Raw genomic sequence first — 19496 nt, 5'->3', positions numbered from 1 at the left:
TTGATTCAGCACTCTTTCAATGCAGATGTGGAGGCTGAGCCATCGTATACTGCAGTATCTGAGCAGCTTGCATCACGTTTTCTGCCTCTGTCTGTCCTTTCGTGATGAAGGATGAGATCGCCTGTGTGCCCTTACTTGCATCTTCTGCGCGATGGTGCCGCTGTGTTTTAATGTGCTGGCTAATGTCATTTTTCCCGCCGTGGCCTACATTAAAATCTATGCGACACACCTTACAAAAAGCGTGGAGGTTGTCGATATGACTTGGTAAGATGCACGTAAATTGTTGCGTCCAACATTGTTGATATTTACAATTGTACTTTAGTTTCTTTGCGGGAACACCGCCGGCGCCTTCACCTGCCATCATGTCTATCGGCTCGCTTTTGGGTTAAACTTTCCGCGACTGCGCAGTGCGCAACTGGTTTATAGGTTGCCAGGTTGAGGTGAAAAACTGGTTGAAATTGTAAATAGTGTGTGGATTGTGTCAATATAATGCATTTAATACAATCTGGCAACATTAGACAAACATATTGGTCCGATTATTCATAAAGGAGTTTGGGTCATGCAAATTACGGGAGTTTCCCGGGAGAAATAACAAACCGGGAGGGGTCCGGGAGATAGGCCTAAAAAACGGGAGAAACCCGGGAAAAATGGGAGTGTTGACAGGTATGGTATATATGTATATATATTTTCCTTGCATTCTTTCTTGTGACACACCTGAATGAAATAAATGCATCTTTGTCTTCTCAAGTGAGAATCACCTAATTATACATGAGGGGGTTGGGCCGTTCACACCCATTCGCATATTGCCTTTCAAACAAAAAAATGTTTTTCACAATTTAAAGCAATCTATGGTTTTATGTGAATGGTTAGGCAGGATGATTTTCAGATCATTTTGAAGCAAATACTCTAGGCCACAACATCCATTAGTCAAAGGTCTTTGTGGACACATATTTAGTATTTTGTGGCCTTATTTCAGAAACTTTAATTTTTAGTTGTATCAATAAACATGCATAAACAATATTCTCTCAAAAATACAAACATGTACATACATGTTGCTCACATATTACGGTAGCCCTGCGTGTGCTAAATAGAGTGTAATTTCACCTGAGCCAGTAATATGTTTATAAGCAACTGAAAAAGCACAAATGTCAGGGCATGTCAAAACATCTCAAGGACCCCAAAAACACCTTGGTCCCTAGAGGGTTAATGGTTAGATAATAATAGAACATTGAAACTTCATTACCTTTTTGAAATAATCCATTAAACAATTTTGATGAGCTTGCACTAATATTTTCAGTTCCACTTGTTGGTGCGTTTTCCCGGCGGGAAATCTAAAAGGGGTTGGTCTGAAGTAGCTTCATTATTCATAGGTGTGGTTTGGGCGTAACGTGAAATAAACCAATCAGAGCGTCATCCAGCATACCCTTAAGAGCAGGTGCGCATGTTGCATGGCGGATTGCTACTATAACGGCAGATTTACCAAGCGCGCGCCAGGAGCGGTTCACAGCCGAGGAGACCAACGTTCTTGTCAGGATCGTGAAAGACAGAGAAGTGACGTTGTATGGGGATGGGAGAAACCCACCCAAATCAGCGTCGGTTAAACAGGCGTGGGAGGAAAAAAACTACATTTTTTACATCTTCATGGACACCACAATGATTTCCCTAATGTGTTAATATTTTTCCTTGTTATAATGTATGATTTGCAAAAATAACTGTTGCATCTGTGTAGATTACATGAGCAAAGTGTTTGCGCATTGTGCACGCTATACATTATGGTCAAACATGCGCCCTTAAAATAGCATAATGAACAACGCGCAACATGCCACTGACTTTAGACTAGGTTTTTTCTGGTCAGTGGTGCAATTGTTTTCTGGAACTGCAAAATAGCATGAGGGAAAGTTTGCGCCGGAACACGCCTCCTCTTTGCGCTGAACCACCCCGGGGAGCGCAAGTGTATTTCTTAGTTAACCGACGTGTGTCTGTGGAGGGAAAAGTCCGGTTTGCGCTGGTGCAAAATAGGAATGATACATGCGTCAGTGTCCAAAGTCATTTGCGCCGGGTGCAAGATAGGGCCCTGGGTCACATTATACAATTCTCATAGTTTTGACTTCAGTACGCAGAAAATGAGTGTATTTGGCGTTTGAAAACGAGTCAAATGAAAGTCTAACTTTGTGTTAGTCTAACATGTTTATTTAAATGTAAAAATCCAGAACCAACACACTAAAAACCCAAACACACAGAAACAATTTCTCAAATTAAAGGTGCATAAACTACATAATTATTTTGAAGCAGGTGGCACTCATACAGTAGAAAAAAAAATATTTTGTTCAATATGCAAATACAAAATAACAACAAAACAATCCAGTAGATGTATTACAATCACAAAAAAAAATCTATGGTGTCCTGTTGTAATATTTGTATTTGCAAGTAACAAATTAATCAAACTATGTACAGATATAACTTCGATTTCTTCTAATAATTGTCATTTCTTGCTGTCCGTTATTCGTCTCCCCTACAATCACTGTCTTCATTTAAGGCAGCATGCTGTCTCCATAACAGTGCTGTTCAATTCTACATTTTCTCAAGCAGTAAACAAGCTGGTTTTCAGCCTTTAAAAGTGCAGCTGCTACTAGACAAAATGCCATGCTAATGCAATCTTTTTTAATATAAGCATATGTCATTTAGCTGTCTCAGTGCAAATATAGAAACTCCATTGCAATGTTGATTGCTGACATAATGGTTCAGATTCCTGGAGAGGCAGAAACATGACAATAAATTCAAAATAAGGTTTTTATGGGTTTATCATACTTGAATTTGTTTATCTAGTGTCTGAAATTGTTCATATGACTTTTAAGACCCAGCAATAAAAAGCACAAAGAGCCATTAAAATAGTGTAACTTAACTACCTTTAAATGATGTCAGGCCATTAGCTTCTGCCGCTGGTGAGTCTTCATCTTCAAGAGAACAATTGTGAGAGTCATTTGTGATAACTGATTTCTGAGATTGTGCAATTATTCTTTAGAAACATTATTATACTCCTGCATTTTGTGTACACTATTAAAAATAAAGGTTATTTTTTGGCATTGATGGTTTCATGAATAACTTTTAAACATCAGTGGAACCTTTTCATTGCACTGAAAGTTTTTTATAGTGCAAAAATGGCTCTTTAAAGATCTAATCACTAGTAATTCTTCATCTCTGTGAAAAAAACTCATTTGGAACCTTTATTTTTATATGGACACTCTAAAAATATCGTGTTTGCTCAACTACAACAAATTGATGCAGAAGTTTGCATCAATCTTTTTGAGATATGGAAAATTTGAATGAAATTATGTTGAGGAACTTAAAGTTGATTGCTCCAAAAAATTTAAGTTGCCCCTACTAATTGAGAAATGCAGAAGTTTAAATTACACACAATATTAAGTTAATGTAATGATCAACATTATTATGTCACCAGAACTTAAAATGTTTAACTAAATCAATAAATTAGTTTTTTACTTTTAAGGTCCCCTGAATTACTTTTTAGAGTGTACTCAAATTGATAGGATTAATTTATGTTATTTTATGTTATGATATGATAGACTCTAGTAGATGTTTGTTAGGTATCTTACCTTTAATCACACCATCCACATGAACGTCTGAAACACGATCAGTGAGCAGTTCTTCTTTTTCCTCACATTCTGAATGATATTAGAAAGAGTGTAGTGATTTAGTTTTAAAATCCAAAATCATAATTCAATTAAATGTAATACAAGCAAATTCATGCAAAATGGCAGAAAAACTTTACTTGTTAATTCACTAATAGTTTTTCATATAATATTATCACAAAGGCTTGGGATATGAAATAGTACCATTTGTTAAAGTGAGTGAGTACATGTGTTTTAGATTGTAATGTCAGCCAGACACAGTTAAAGGCACATACCTTCCATCTCTGTGGGACTGTTGTCCATGTACTCCTCCAAGGGTGAAGCCGTTTCTGCAGAGTGATTAAAGACCCATAAAAATTTAAATTTGGATACATTTCACACACACACACACACACACACACACACACACACACACACACACACACACACACACACACACACACACACACACACACACACACACACACACACACACCCACACACACACATGTTGTGTTTTCATGTTTTATGGGGACTTTCCATAGACATAATGATTTTTATACTGTACAGACTGTATATTCTATTCCCTTACACTGCCCCTATCCCTAAACCTACCCATCACAGGAAACATTCTGCATTTTTACATTTTCAAACAACATCACTTAGTATGATTTATAAGCTGATTTCCTCATGGGGACCAAAAAATGTCCCCACACGAACAAGGATTTCGGATATTGCCATCCTTGTGGGGACATTTTGTACCCATAACGTAGGGTTTACCAGGCCACACACACACACATCCACACACACACATCCACACACACACCTTGTTTTTTCATGTTCCCTTTTGAGGGAACTCGCGATGCGTTGAATGACGACACTTTGGGGAACGCCCTTGGCGTGCATGTGTCTGAAGAAATTGTGAAATTAGCTTCTGTTCTTCAATAAGTTCTCTATGTTGAACCTGTCTGTCTATTTGGAGTTGTGCGTCCAACAGTCAGGAGTATATATATAAAAATGAAAAATAAGAAAGTGAAAATGGCGAGTGATAAGCAGTTCAAGAGGTGTGTGAATTCTTGTCCCAGATACATCACGGGCAGGGACACACACAAGCTTTCGATTTTTCTCTGCCGGGCATCTGCTTCAGGGTACCGAAAACGATACCCTGAATTATCGTTTTCGGGTTCTTCCCTTCGCACTTTTACCAAATGCATGGATGCAGGGCTGGCCCCACTGAGGCTCCAGGGCATCCGTGTATTAAACTGCATCATTACTGGCTGATAATGGCCCAGGCTCAGGAAATGGCACTTCGGCATTGAGATATCGTCCTTTGCCAAATAATGCGCTTGGGGTTGAGACTCGGAACGAAAAAGAGCGTGTTAACACCTGCTCAGAGAACTACTTTCCTGGGCATGGTATGGGACTTGACTACGATGCGGCCTCAATTGACTCCTGCACGTATCAAGTCCATCCTGGCGATGATGTGCAGGATAAAGCTAGGCCATACCATCACAGTAAAGCAATTTCAGAGGTTGCTAGGGCTCATGACAGCTCTATCCAACGTGTTACATTTTGGCTTTGCTTATGAGACCCCTGCAGTGGTGGTTGAAACCCAAGGGGTTTTCCCCGAGTAGTACCTAACATAAATTGCCTGGAGATGTTGGCTGTTTACAGAGTTTTGAGGAGCTTCCTTCCAGACCTCAAGGGCCACCACGTCCTGATTCGGATAGACAATATGTCAGTGGTGACCTATATAAATCGCCAGGGAGGTCTGAGATCGCGCTTCTTTGCATTAGATCCTCCTTTGGTCTCAAGGGAAATTGTTGTCGCTCAAAGAAATGTATATCCCCAAGGACCAGAATTCAGGAGGAGACATCCTGTCGAGGCAGGGGCTGAGGCCTGGGGAATGGAGACTCCACCCCGAGATGGTGGAGTCGATATGGGAGAGATTCGGCCCAGCGGAAGTGGATCTAATCACATCTTAAGAGACGACCCACTGTCCGCTGTGGTTCTCCCTCACCTGATTTGCCCCGATTGCTCTGCTCCTGGGGGTTCTAGAGAGGGTCCATTGGGAAAGGGTCAGTCAGCCATTGGTAGCCCTATACTGGCCAACTCGAGTATGGTTCTCGGACATTATATCACTCCTGGCAGGCAGAGACCTTCCCCTCAGGAGGGACCTGCTTTCCCAGGTCGGGGGCACAATATATCACCCTTGACCGGAGTTATGGAAACTGTGGGATTGGCCCCTGAGGGGATTCAGTACCTAGAGGCTGGTCTTTCAGCTGGAGTGGTCGAGACTATACTCAACTCTAGAGCCACATCCACGAGGAGACTGTACGGCCTGAAATGAAATGTGTTCTCCTCTTGGTGTAAAGAGCATGGGTTGGACCCAGTTAGATGCCCTCCAAGATCGCTTTTCTGCTGGTCTTACCTCGTCCACACCTAAGGTGTACGTGGCAACAATTGCAGCTTTCCACACTCCTGTAATTGATGGACCGCTGGGGAGACACCAGTTGGTTGTACGGTACTTCGTGATGGCTTTTTTGCTGGCTATTACATCCATTTAAATGGTTGGGGACCTTCAAGCTTCATATTTATCCTCCCTGTCTAGAATTTGCTCCTGGGAGGGTGAAAGATATCTTGTATCATGAAGTGTGGCACGGTCTACGATTCTACAGGCATTCCACCGCATGTGTCTGCGTAACAAGAAAGACTTAATATACTCTGCGCTGTGCGAGCTTTAGAGGTTTATGTTTAGAGGTCTTCTCGATGGAGGAAGTCAGACCAATTGTTAGTGCATTGGGTCGCCCAGGAAAGGATCCCTGGCCTCCAAAAAAAACAACCAGTCACTGGATTTTTCAGGCAATTTCCTTGGCCTACCAGGTGCACAGTATGCCTTCACCTCTGGCCATAAGGGCTCATTCTACTGGAAGCATGGTATCTTCTAAGACCCTTCTCTCTGGGGTTTCCCTGCAAGGAATATGTGATGCTGCGGGCTAGGACACCCTGCATACTTTTATAAGATTTTACAGTCTGCACCTTCCTTATATGCCGGACACAGAGGTGCTCTCGTCCTAAGCTGTGCCTTGACAGTTTCACACTAGGACAGGCATAAGTCGGTGTGGCCTAGTGGTTATTTCATTCCCCAAAGTGTCGCCATACGACACAGTCCGAGTTCCCTCGAAAGGGAACGTGTTGGGTTTCGACTGTATCCCTTGTTTCCCGAGAAGGGAACAAGATGATGCGTCTCCTTGCCACACCTCCGTAAGCCTGAGAGCAACTTACTTCGACATGTAAGAAGCTAACTCTATTTTGTGCCGGCATCCTTTTATAACATTCCGCTGGTGCATGCTACGTCACATGTTACGTCATCATCAAGATTGGGCTAGTTTCACACGTGCTTTAGACGCTTGCACGCCGAGTCGTGTTCCCTTCTCAGGGAACAAGGGTTACAGTTGTAATCCGAGATGTTTTATGGGGACTTTCCATAGACATTTTGGTTTTTATACTGAACAAACACACACACACACACACACACACACGTTATGTTTTCATGTTTTATGGTGACTTTCCATAGACATAATGATTTAGGAACCAAAAAATGTCTGGGATTACTGTACTTGTGGTAACATTTGGTCCTCATAACTTACGGTTCTTGGAGTCTGCCATTGAGAAAAATAAGTCATCTGGTACTGTTTCTTTTTTCTCTAAAGATAATGATAAGAAACAAACGTTTTGAGTTGAACACACAACTCTCACTATTATACTACCAATGGGCATAGAATAGTGCATAAGTATGCAAACTGGGATGCACCGTCAGTCTTGGTGAGCATAAGAGACTTCTTTCAAAAACATTTACAAATCTTGTCAAACACAAACTTCTTAATGGTAGATTATGAAAACAAACTCAAAATGGCTGAATCCAAGTCAATGGCTTAAATTTTTAATAGCAATTTAATATTTTTAGGCAGCAGCTATTTACACTAAGTGTACTCGAGGGTATCAACAAATTGAATCCAGTCTGCACTTCATCCATCGATACATACTATTCAAAGAAAATAATGCAGTACCACTTCTATTTACACTTTAAGTGAGTCTGAGCAATCGGCGACACAAGGCTGGTTGTTGGTGCTTGGTGTAAATAGACACTGCTTGTTTTTTAATGATTAGACCAGTATCATAAATAATGCTTTTTTTCAGAAGTATATTAATTGGTTTCGGTTTGTACCTGGTTTACGGGTGATTCTTAGAACGAGGCATCCAATGATCAGGAATACAATACAGCAGACGACACATCCTGAGATGGCCAGCAGAATTTTTCTTTTTAATACTGTAATTATGAGGGAAATGATAAAGTCAATCAAGTTTAAATGTCTATCATGGTAACAGAATGCTTATCTCACTGTTTTTCCCCTAAATGTTGAATCTAAATCTATGATCTTTAAAATCTTGATGATAACTTGACATTGTTCCAATTCCCAAATCATACATCTATTGTATGAAAGAAGTTTAAAAATAAACATTTGCATTACTCACTAATATTATTGGCTGTGAAGCCCTCACTCAGAGCAGAGTACAGTGGTCTTTCTGTCCGTATTCCCTTGCACTTGAATTCACTTTTAATAGTTTTTTCAGTTGCTGTCACTTTGAACATATCTGACGACCCATTGAGCCTCTGTTCGTTCTCGAACCAGGCATAGCTCCACTGTCTGCCGTCTGAGACGTTACACCTGAGGGTCAGGATATTCCCAGACATGATGTCGCTCAATTCAGTCTCCATATTTAGAACCGCAGGTGGAAGTGCTTAGAACAAAACAAAAATAAAAATTTAGGGGGGCAATGAAACACAAAAGCAATTGCACAGAGGTCATTGGTGCACAGATTTTTACATGAAGCCACATTAAGACACATTTTTACCGATGGAGACCATTATTGCACTGGATCAGTTTTTGTATTAAGCCCGGGGGCTACAGCTTTATCTGCGAATATGTGTGTTGTGTGTATGTTGTGTGTTGTGTGCGTGTGTATACGGGAGCTGGGTGTTGGTGTTGTTGATGTGGTAGCAGCTCTGGGAAAAAAGCTGTTCCGTAACCTGTTAGTGCATGTTCCTGGAGTTCTCAGTCTGCATTAGGGAAGGGTGGTAAAAAAGGGGTTTCCGGGGTGTGAGGGGTTCTGCTGGGTGTTTGTGGCCCGTGTGAGGAGATGGTTTGAATGGTTTGAATGATTTGTGTCTCACATGATTGGGAGGGTGGAACAGACAATCCTTTCAGTCATCTTCACAACCCGTTGTAGGTCTTTTTTTTGTCCACAGCAGTGCAGTTGGAATACCACACAGTGCAGCAATATGTTAGAATACTTTCTATTGTGCAGTGGTAAAAGCTGATCGGCAGTCTCTGAGGAAGCCTGTTGCATCTCAGAGTCCTGATTGAGATGCAATCCTCACATGATTGGGAGGAGGAACAGACAATCCTTTCAGTCATCTTCACAACCCGTTGTAGGTCTTTTTTTGTCCACAGCAGTGCAGTTGGAATACCACACAGTGCAGCAATATGTTAGAATACTTTCTATTGTGCAGTGGTAAAAGCTGATCGGCAGTCTCTGAGGAAGCCTGTTGCATCTCAGAGTCCTCAGGAAGAACAGTCTCTGCTGGGCTTTCTTAATTGATGCAGGTGGTTTCCTTAGGAAAGTACACTCCCAAAAAACGTGAGACTCTCTCCAACCTCTCTCCATTGATACACAAACCATTGTGGAATGTTTTTTTTTTTTTTTTTGCTTCTCCTGAAGTCTATTATGATTGATTTTTTTTGCTTCTTTTTTGTGTTAAGGTTGTTGTCCTTGTAGGTAATGTCTGTGTAGTCGTGTGTGAATAGAGAGTAGAGTGGTGGACTAAGATCACAGCCTTGGGAGACCCCGGTTCTGACAGTGATGGTGGAAAAGCAGTGGTGGACAAACCTGACGTGCTGGGGTCTATTAGTTAGAAAGTTTTTAATCCAGTGGCAGAGAAGGGCTCCCAGACCCAGTGTTTGCAGTTTGTTGACCAGTTTTATTGGATTGATGGTGTTGAACGCAGAATAATAATCCAAAAATACCATCCTGATGTAACTGTTGGGGTTTTCCAAGTGTGTAAGAGCTGCGAGCAGTGCAATTACAATACCGTCGTCTGTGGATCTGTTGATCCTAAATGCAAACTGGTGTTTGTAGACGTCAGGAGGGATATATGCTTTAATGTGGGACAAAAACAGTATCTCAAAGCATTTCATAATCACGGGGTGAGAGAGCAATTGGCCTGTAATCATTCATGCTGGTAATGGCTGAGGTTTTGTGTGTGGGGATTATAGTGACAGTTTTCAGACAGGTGGAAAAAGTGGCTTGCTGTAACGACTTGTTAAAGATGTGTGTGAATACAGCAGTGATCTGATCAGCACATGCCTTCAGTACTCGTCCTGAAATGCCATTTGGCCCCATTGCTTTATTGCAGTTGATGTTAGATAGTGCTCTTTACCAGATAGTTCTGGAAAGTAAGTGGCTGGTCGCTCTCTGGAAAGCTGTTGTCTGTGTCTGGATCTGGCCTCCTGTTAAAGCTGGAGCTGTTCTCAAAGCGGGCAAAGAAGGTGTTTAGCTGATCAGGGAGGGAGGGGTCAGTGGAGGTCCTCAATGCATTGCTTGTACTCCCGCTTTACTGTTATGATGCCTTTGTGTAGGTTGGCCCTAGCCCTCCCGTACTCCTCCCTTTCTCGTGAGCTAGGAGCTGTGTCCTGGACTCTGAGCAGCTCCCGGACTCTGTTGTTGAATTGAACCAATGCTTTTGATTGGGGGTACACATTTTTTTTTTTTTTTTGAGATTACAATGTCTGTGCAGAAATTGATGTAAGACAGTATTGTGGTGGTGTAGAGGTCTATGTTTAACTGTTCCCACCTAGCTCCCAGCTAGTATGCTGTAACTGTTAACAGTCCTGGTTTCAGTCCAGGGCTGAAGACTGTCTTGATTTGTGGTTTTGTTCTGTCAATAAAAATGCTCTCTGGGTGATTTGTTGCTGCTAACAGATAGCATCATGTTGCTTTGCCATGGCTAGCTTAACATGAGCTCGAGGATAGACGTAAACATCAGTCATACTAGTTTTAGTAACTACTGTATTTAAAATGCACTTACTTGTGAAATCAATACTTAATTCATACCACGTATGTTCAAAGCACATCCTGCAGTAAACTACACTTAAAGGGATAGTTCACCCATAAATGAAGATTCTGTCCTCATTAACTCACCATAATATCCATCCGAACCTGTATTTCTTCTGTGGAACATAAAATAAGATATTTTGAAAGTCAGTGGGGTCTAAAACAACATTAGACCGCATTGACTTTCATAGTAAGGACAAAAATTAAGTACATTCTTCAAAATATCTTCTTTGTTCCACAAAAGAAAGAAAGTCGTAGAGGAGCAACATGAGGGTGAGTAAATGCTGATAGAATTTTCACGTTTTGGGTTGAACTGTCACTAACTTCATATTTTAATTTCATTCAGTGCTTTGCCATGGTTATATTCTATAAAATAAATGGCCACAAGAGGCAGTTTATATGGGCACAAGAGACTAACTTACCTTCAACTTGTACTTGAAAAGACTCACTGTTCACTGGGAAGTCTCCTCTCTTTGCTGTGCAGTGATAGTCACCAGTGTCAGAGAGAGATGCTGAGTTGATGGTATGATTTGGATTTGAGATCAAGTGTTTTGAGCCTTTATACCAGTCATACTCCCAACCATCACCAGGCATGTTACAACCAAGCTGGACTTTCTCCCCAGTGTAGAAGGAATCAAACCACTGATCTTTTCTGATGTCTAGTTTTGGTGTGTCATCTAGGAGCAACAGAGGTTAAAAAAAAGAAAAGAAATAATGGACCACTTTCAAACGATAACGAATCGGTTACCTAACGTAACCTCGGTTCTCTCTAGAAGAGGGAACGAGTATTGCGTAAGCTAGCTTACGCTGCGGGAAAGATTCATCTTTGCTGAGATATTGAAGCCAAAAAATTATTTCATAATTTTGTATCCATACACAACGCAGTTCCTCTGCGGCAGACCTAGAGCGGGCTAGCTAGCAGCTCATTGGTTCGCTCAGAGAGAACTGCTTAAGCCTATGGGAGAGCGGGGCTGAACCCGCTTCCAATGAGAGGCGCCCGCGCGCTCATTGCGTCATGACCCGCCAGAATGGGCGTGGCCATGGTGTATATAAGGCGCTCTCCCAGGCTTATATGTTGATTTATTTCAGCGTGAAGCGAAACGCTAGTAGCGCAAGCACGGCCGGGAACGCAATACTCGTTCCCTCTTCTAGAGAGAACCGAGGTTACGTTAGGTAACCGATTCGTTCTCTTACGAGAGGTTCTCTCGTATTGCGTAAGCTAGCTTACGCTGCGGGAACACCTGGCCAACGCCGTGCGCGCTACGAATCCACTCATGAAAAACCCAGGGATATACCGGGGGAATTTCTTAACGTGGAGTGAATGTACAAAGAGGCCGCAGAGCGGGCTCATGAAGTGTACACATAAGCATGTATGGGGCCAGCAGAGCGGGCACATGAAGTGTATAAGCATTACAGGAGAGCACAAGGGGCGAACCGGTTGTGAGGGACCTCCAGAAATGCAGCTTCTTAGAGAGCTGTTCGTCAGACAGCTAGTAATTTTGCCTGCAAGGCGGGAACTTCCAAGTTATAAAACCTGACAAAAGTGGACGGGGAGGCCCATCCCGCGGCCACACAAATGTCATGAATGGAAATTCCACAGGACCATGCCCACGATGAGGCCATGCCTCTAGTGGAGTGCGCCCTGATGCCCAGAGGGCAGGGCAGGCATTTAGATGCGTAAGCAGAGGCGATAGCGTCCACTATCCATCTAGACAGTGTCTGTTTTGAGGCGGCCAGACCCTTGGTGCGCCCCCCAAACGACACGAAAAGCTGCTCAGCGCGTCTGAACGCAGCAGCGCGCGTAGTGTACAATCTCAGAGCCCGCACCGGACAAAGGAGATTGGCATCGCGCTCACTATCGGATGAAGGCAGAGCCGATAGGGAGATAATCTGAGCCCTGAACGGGGTAACAATCGCCTTCGGGACATAGCCATGCCTAGGTTTGAGAATGACAATCGAATCATTCGGTCCAAACTCAAGACACGCGGCGCTGGATGAGAGCGCGTGAAGATCCCCAACGCGTTTAACTGAGGACAGAGCCGTCAGGAAAACGGTTTTGAGCGAGAGGTATTTCAGATCCACAGACTCGAGCGGTTCGAACGGGGGTGCTTTCATAGCTTCAAGGACTATAGAAAGATCCCAAACCGGAACCGACGGGGGCCGCGGAGGGTTCATCCTCTTAGCTCCCCTGAGGAAGCGGATGACTAACTCGTCTTTGCCCAATGACTGAGCGCGTCGGGGTTCCGCGAACGCCGCGACGGCTGCCACATAAACCTTGAGAGTGGAGGGGGACCTGCCCTTGTCCAGCATCTCTTGAAGGAAAACAAGCAAAGACGGCACCTCGCACGACCGTGGGTCCAGCTGTTTGTCGGTGCACCATTTTGAGAACACAGACCATTTAGACGCATAGAGCCTTCTCGTGGAAGGTGCTCTAGCCTGTATGACAGTGTTTCTTACTCCCTCTGGCAAATCAACGAATAGTCGTTGATCACCCATGCATGCAGCGCCCAGCGCTGTGGATGGGGGTGCCAGATCGTGCCGCGAGCTTGAGAGAGGAGATCTGCTCTGACTGGGATGGGCCACGGGGCTGTCTGTGACAGCTGCGTGAGCTCCGGAACCCAATTCTGACTCTCCCAACGCGGGGCTATGAGGAGCACCGAGTGGCGTGTGTCCCTGATCCTCTGAATTACCTGTGGTAACAGAGCGATCGGAGGGAATGCATAGAGCGGGCGGCGAGGCCATTCCTGGGCTAGCGCGTCCTCGCTCTTCGAGAAATATATTGGGCAGTGAGCGTTCTCTTCTGACGCGAAGAGGTCTACTTCTGCTCTGCCGAATAGTCGCCACAGTAACTGGACCGTCTGTGAGTTCAGGGACCATTCTCCTGTGGAGATGAGGTTCCTGGACAGTATGTCTGGACCGTCGTTCAGATGGCCCGGCACGTGCGTCGCTCTGAGCGAGAGCAGGCGGCTCTGAGACCAAACTAGAATGCGGTGCGTCAGTCGACAGAGATTTCTGGATCTGACACCGCCCTGACGGTTGAGATAGGAGACCACGGCCATATTGTCCGAACGGATCAGGACGTGGTGTCCCTGGATGCGCGGGAGAAAGTGCGAGAGCGCGTTCTCGACCGCCAGCATTTCCAGACAGTTTATATGTAATGGGCTTTCCTGAATCGACCAGTGGCCGAAGGCCGGTGAGCCCCCGCAGACTGCACCCCAACCCGTGTTGGATGCATCTGTCGAGATGACTTTACGGCAGGAAAAGGTCCCCATCGTGACGCCTAGACGAAAACCATTCTGCTACTGTCCATGGCTGCAGCGCCGTGAGACACGTTTGCGTAACCCTGATCAGCTGGCGACCCGTGTTCCACGCGCGGTGGGGTACACGGCTGTTCAACCAGAACTGAAGCGGGCGCATGTGCAGAAGGCCCAGCTGAAGTACAGCGGAGGCTGAGGCCATGTAACCCAGCATCCTCTGAAAAGTTTTCAGAGGCCTGCGGGTGCCCATCTGGAACGAGGCGGCTAGACGCTGAACACTGCGCGCGCGCTGTGTAGACAGGCGAGCCGTCATCGTGACCGAGTCCAAATCTATTCCTAGGAAGGAAATCGATTGACTGGGATGAAGGGAGCTCTTTGTCCAGTTGACAGAGAGGCCCAGCGTTTCCAAATGGTCGAGGAGAACTGCGCGGTGCGACAGAAGCTCCGTCTGTGATTGGGCCAAAATCAGCCAGTCGTCCAGATAATTCAGAATGCGCAGCCCCTGGCTTCGCAGGGGGGCGAGCGCCGTATCCATGCACTTCGTGAATGTACGGGGCGCCAGAGATAAGCCGAACGGGAGAACGGCGTATTGATAAACAAGACCCTCGAAGGCGAAACGTAAGAATGGCCTGTGACGGGGATTTATCTGGATCTGAAAATAGGCGTCTTTCAGGTCTAGAGATATGAACCAGTCCCCTTGGCGCACCTGCGCGAGGAGTTTCCTGGTAGTGAGCATCTTGAACGGTCTCTTCATGAGCGCTTTGTTCAAAGACCTGAGATCTAAGATCGGTCTGAGGCCGCCGTCTTTCTTGGGAACCAGAAAATAACGGCCGTAAAACCCCGACTCGGTCATAGATGGCGGGACTCTCTCTATCGCGCCCTTTTGCAACAGCGTCGCAATTTCTGAGCGGAGCGTGCCGGCGGCCAGCGGGCTGACAGAAGATTCGAGCTGCGCGCGCGCACGAGGCGGGCGGCGGCGAAACTGTAGCAGGTAGCCGTGCTTTATAATGCTTAACACCCACGGGGAAATGCCTGGAATGGCTTCCCACGCTTTGGAGCATGCGGCTAGTGGCCGAATGGCTGTATTGCCCTGATTGCTGCACATAGCGGGCTGGACACAGTGTGTGGGCGCGCTTTGAATGTGTGTGGCAACGGGATTTGCACTCAGAGAGGAGTCTATGGGCCGTGACACAGAGCGAGCAGAGAGGGGACACGTGCACGAGCTCGTGGGCGTGTTTATGTTCTCTGATATTAGAGCGGGCTGTGCCCGTTTCATGTGATGGGGCTCTGATAGAGACACGGGATATGTTATGCTTGTGTGTATGGGTGAACACATGATTGTGGGCACATTTTCTACACAACTGGCAAAATTTCTCTTTTTGAGATTTCTCTGGGTAGCCGTAAAAACGGCTTTTTGTCGCTCGCAAGCGGGCTGGGACACCGGCTTGTTTGTGGCGGTCAACACTACAGCAGTCGGCGAAATAACGGGGACTGGCAGAGGGCGAAGCTTTGACGGCGGTCCGGCCGCGGCGGGAGAGCACCGTCGTTTTCTTGACATTGTTAGGCAGACTTCTGATGATCAGGCTTCAGCGTGATCTTGGGTCGCGGGCCACGGGGGGGCGGCGGTCTGCGGCGGCTGTCAGAGCGAGAGCGAGGGCGAGGGCGGCCGCTCTGACTGCGCTGAGTTGTTTGAGTCTGCGGAGGGGGGCGCTGTGATGGGGCTCTGGCGGAGGGCTCGTGAGAGCGGCCCGCTGAAGAGCTAGCGCGGCGGGGTAGAAACAAGTTCATCGCCTGAGAAGCTTTCTGTACTTCAGAAAAGCGATCGACAATTCCCGTGACGGCAGATCCAAACAGGCCCGTCGGGGAGAGGGGCGCGTTGAGAAACGCGGCGCGCTCAGAATCTCCCATGTCGGCGAGCGTGAGCCATAAGTGTCTCTCAGCAACACAAAGGCTGGCCATGCATTTCCCCAGAGCTTGTGCGGCGGCTTTAGTGGCGCGAAGGGCGAGATCCGTAGCACTTCTCAAATCCGTGACGGCGGGGGGGGGTTTTCTACCGCCTTCGGCCCATTCACGGAGAATATCGCTCTGTAACACTTGGAGGACAGACATAGAGTGAAGCGCAGCGGCGGCCTGACCGGCGGCGGCGTAAGCGCGAGCATGAAAGCTCGAGGTCGCTCTGCAAGCCTTCGAAGGAAGCGTGGGTGAAGAACGCCATCTAGCGGAGGGCGGGCAGAGGTGTGTGGCGACCAAGTCCTCGACGGGCGGCATGGCTGCATAGCCTTTCTCGGCGGCTCCGTCCACCGAGCGCAGCGAGGCGGATACATCGGAGCGATTTCTAGCCGAGAGCGGTGCATTCCAGGATTTTGTCAGCTCTGCGTGAAGTTCAGGCAGGAATGGAGCGGCCCGGGTGCACGCGGGGGTCGAGCGCCGATGAAAAAAGCTACCGTCCATTCGGTTCGGGGCCTGCTCGGGTGGAGGAGACCACTCGAGACCGAGGCGTTCGACGGCCTGTGAGAGGAGGCGCATCAGCTCCTCTTCTATCCCGGCGCGGGTCCCCGTCGACTCTCTCGCGGATCCGAGAGATGACCAGTCTTCACTGTCAGAAGCGAGCAGTGAACAGGAGTCCTTCTCCTCCGCGGCGTCATCGGAAACAACAGAGCGGCCACTCGGCGGCAACTGAATGTCCGGCAGGGGCGGGGAGGGAGAGCGGGAAGCGGGAGGCGGCGGCGGCGGCCCGCATGTTTCCGCTGGGGGCTCCGGCGGCCTTTGAGAGCGGCGTTTCTTTTTACGCGGCGAGAGAATAGGCGGCGCGGGAGCGGTTTTCACTGCCAGAAGTCGTGCCCGCAGGGACGATAACGGCAGGCTTTCACAGAGGTCGCATCCTCCATCAGCGAGGGCGAGTTCTGCATGCTCGAGTCCCAAGCAGAGAGCGCAGATGACATGGCGGTCTCCGTCCTCGAGACGAGCGCGGCAAGAGCCGCAGGAAAAACGAGACATCTTTAAAAAGACGCTCGGCTCTTTTAGAAATAGAGAAAGGATACAATCGTCGGATGGCCTAGCTTGCTGGGCGGCTGAAGGTGGCGAAGACGGCCGGCTTCTTCAGGGTCCTTGAGCTCGCTAGAGGATGCCTTCTTCGACGGCGATGGCTTTTCTCAGGAACAGCAGAAGCGTGCAGCTTGCTGAAGATGAAATGAATCAACATATAAGCCTGGGAGAGCGCCTTATATACACCATGGCCACGCCCATTCTGGCGGGTCATGACGCAATGAGCGCGCGGGCGCCTCTCATTGGAAGCGGGTTCAGCCCCGCTCTCCCATAGGCTTAAGCAGTTCTCTCTGAGCGAACCAATGAGCTGCTAGCTAGCCCGCTCTAGGTCTGCCGCAGAGGAACTGCGTTGTGTATGGATACAAAATTATGAAATAATTTTTTGGCTTCAATATCTCAGCAAAGATGAATCTTTCCCGCAGCGTAAGCTAGCTTACGCAATACGAGAGAACCTCTCGTAAGAGAACTGCCTTGAGTATGTTTGTTATTCTAGGTGATCTGGGAATATGAACTGAATTTCCAATTGAAATTCACTTTCCACTCTAAGATACAAAGGTGCAAGAGTAAAGAAGTTTATTTGTTTATAGTACATAATGTATTAAAGGCATAGTTTATACAAAAATGAAAAATCTGTCATTATTTACTCACCCTGTCGTTCCAAACCTGTAAGACTTTCATTCATCTTCAGAACACAAATTAAGATTTAATTGTATATTTTTGTCCCTCCATTGACAGCTATGCAACTACCACATTCAAGGTCCAGAAACTTAGTGAAGACATAAAGACATTAAGGTAATCCATGTAACTCAATTTAACCTCAATTTTATGAAGCGGTGCAAGCGTTGACGCATGCTTATGTTGACAAGAGCAGGCTCTTGCGCGAACACATGCTGGAGATTAATATTTTGTAAATAAAGTGGTAAATTATGCAAACAAAACCCTTGCATGCTTTAAAAAACTGAGGTTCAACCACTGGAGTCACATGGATTATTTTAATGATGGCTTTACTACCTTGACATAATGAACCAAAATTGATTAAAGTCTTACGGGTTTAGAACGACATGAGGGTTAGTAATTAATGACATCGTTTTCATGTTTGGGTGAACTATCCCTTTCATTAAAATTCAGCATAAATCAGCATAAATCTGTTAACTGTATAAATTGTATACAAATAAATGGCATTAGTATAAACAGGGTTCAAAAATGGCTTTTAAACAAGCAAGTATCAATGATAAATATACAAACCTGATTATGTATTTTAAACATTTGGTTGATTAGAACTATTGCACAAATCTCATTATTTATTTGTTTCGTTCGTGCATAACTGACACATATGCATCACTTTAAGTGTGTTAGTTTGTGTTAAAACTGTGTAATCCATAGACCTAAATTATTGGTTGAGTGAATAGAAAGCCTAACAAAATCCTCATTGACCTCTTTAAGGCAACTGACTGTCTCTATCTGAATTCTTTTGTTAATTTATGACTTGTACATTTTCATTTCCATCGTTTTCTCTTCAAGTATACGATTCTGAATTTTTGTTTTCCATTGAGATGCTATTTTCAAATTTGTACTTAATAGTGTCTGACCTCTGAAAGTTGTCAAGAGTAGACAGGAAACAGCAAATTCTGATATGAACCACTGTACATTGATACAGGCCAATCTAAATCAAAAACATCTTAAAATATCAAAAGCTTATTCACTGAACTTTTTTGGGAGCAAGTCTCTCTTTTTTTCCACATATATCAGTCATAGAATGTCATTTTTTTTTTCTGAAGCAGTTTTACTTGCCATGAATATGAAGTTGCAAAGCTTCTGCTTGTCTTGTAGTCACTGGCGTTCTCTTCAGATGTTTTCCTCTGCAGGTGTACTGTCCTGAATGACTCGCTTTTGCTGAGCTGATTGTGAGTGTGTTTCCAGAAAAGGAAATGTCCTTGTTACCTGAAACACGAGGTCCATCTTTAAACCATTCATGGCCCCATTCTTTTGAGTCTCCATCAATTGAACACTTCAGAGTCACTTTTTCATTTGGGTAAAATTTTTTCCATTGAGAAACTATTGACAGTTTTGGTTGAGGCGGCTCTGCACAGATAAACACCACAATAATGTAAGAGAACTGGACATTTTTTATTAACATATTAGACATTGTCTTATGCTTTGATGTATAAAACAGATTAATCTTACCTCTTATATTCAGTTTTGTGGAATTTGCAAATGTTATCTCTCTCCTTGTTATGGTACAAGTGTATTCCCCAGTATGATCAAGTGTAGCACTTAAGATAATGTTGTTCACTTGCACTGAATCTTTTTGCCACTTATATTCCCATTTTGATGTCTTCTGTTTTATGCTACAATTGAGTTTGACTTGTTCCCCAGTGTAGATTTCTTGGTA

General features: G+C 45.3%; 2 protein-coding genes across 2 annotated transcripts in view; both read right to left on the bottom strand.

The window, feature by feature from the left end:
* Positions 1 to 2151: 2151 nt before the first annotated feature.
* LOC130073000 (uncharacterized) lies at positions 2152 to 11486 on the bottom strand (the record flags this gene model as incomplete). Its single annotated transcript, XM_056238358.1, has 8 exons — positions 2152 to 2749; positions 2907 to 2954; positions 3612 to 3680; positions 3923 to 3976; positions 7277 to 7333; positions 7855 to 7956; positions 8163 to 8429; positions 11225 to 11486. Coding segments are annotated over 8 exons (867 nt in total), but the record flags the coding sequence as incomplete, so codon positions are not given.
* Positions 11487 to 18887: 7401 nt separating this feature from the next.
* LOC130072998 (titin-like) overlaps positions 18888 to 19496 on the bottom strand; it is a 93008-nt gene continuing 92399 nt past the window's right edge. The window contains exon 15 of the mRNA XM_056238357.1: positions 18888 to 19186. Coding sequence (XP_056094332.1) covers positions 18888 to 19186 — 299 coding nt within the window. The remainder of the gene's footprint in view (positions 19187 to 19496) is intronic.

Source organism: Rhinichthys klamathensis, unplaced genomic scaffold (assembly GCF_029890125.1).
Source record: "Rhinichthys klamathensis goyatoka isolate OS25496 unplaced genomic scaffold, OSU_Roscu_1.1 h1tg000521l_1, whole genome shotgun sequence".
NCBI classification, from domain to species: Eukaryota; Metazoa; Chordata; class Actinopteri; order Cypriniformes; family Leuciscidae; genus Rhinichthys; species Rhinichthys klamathensis.
Note: the sequence above shows the minus strand (reverse complement) of the source record. Positions and strands in the feature narration are given on the sequence as shown.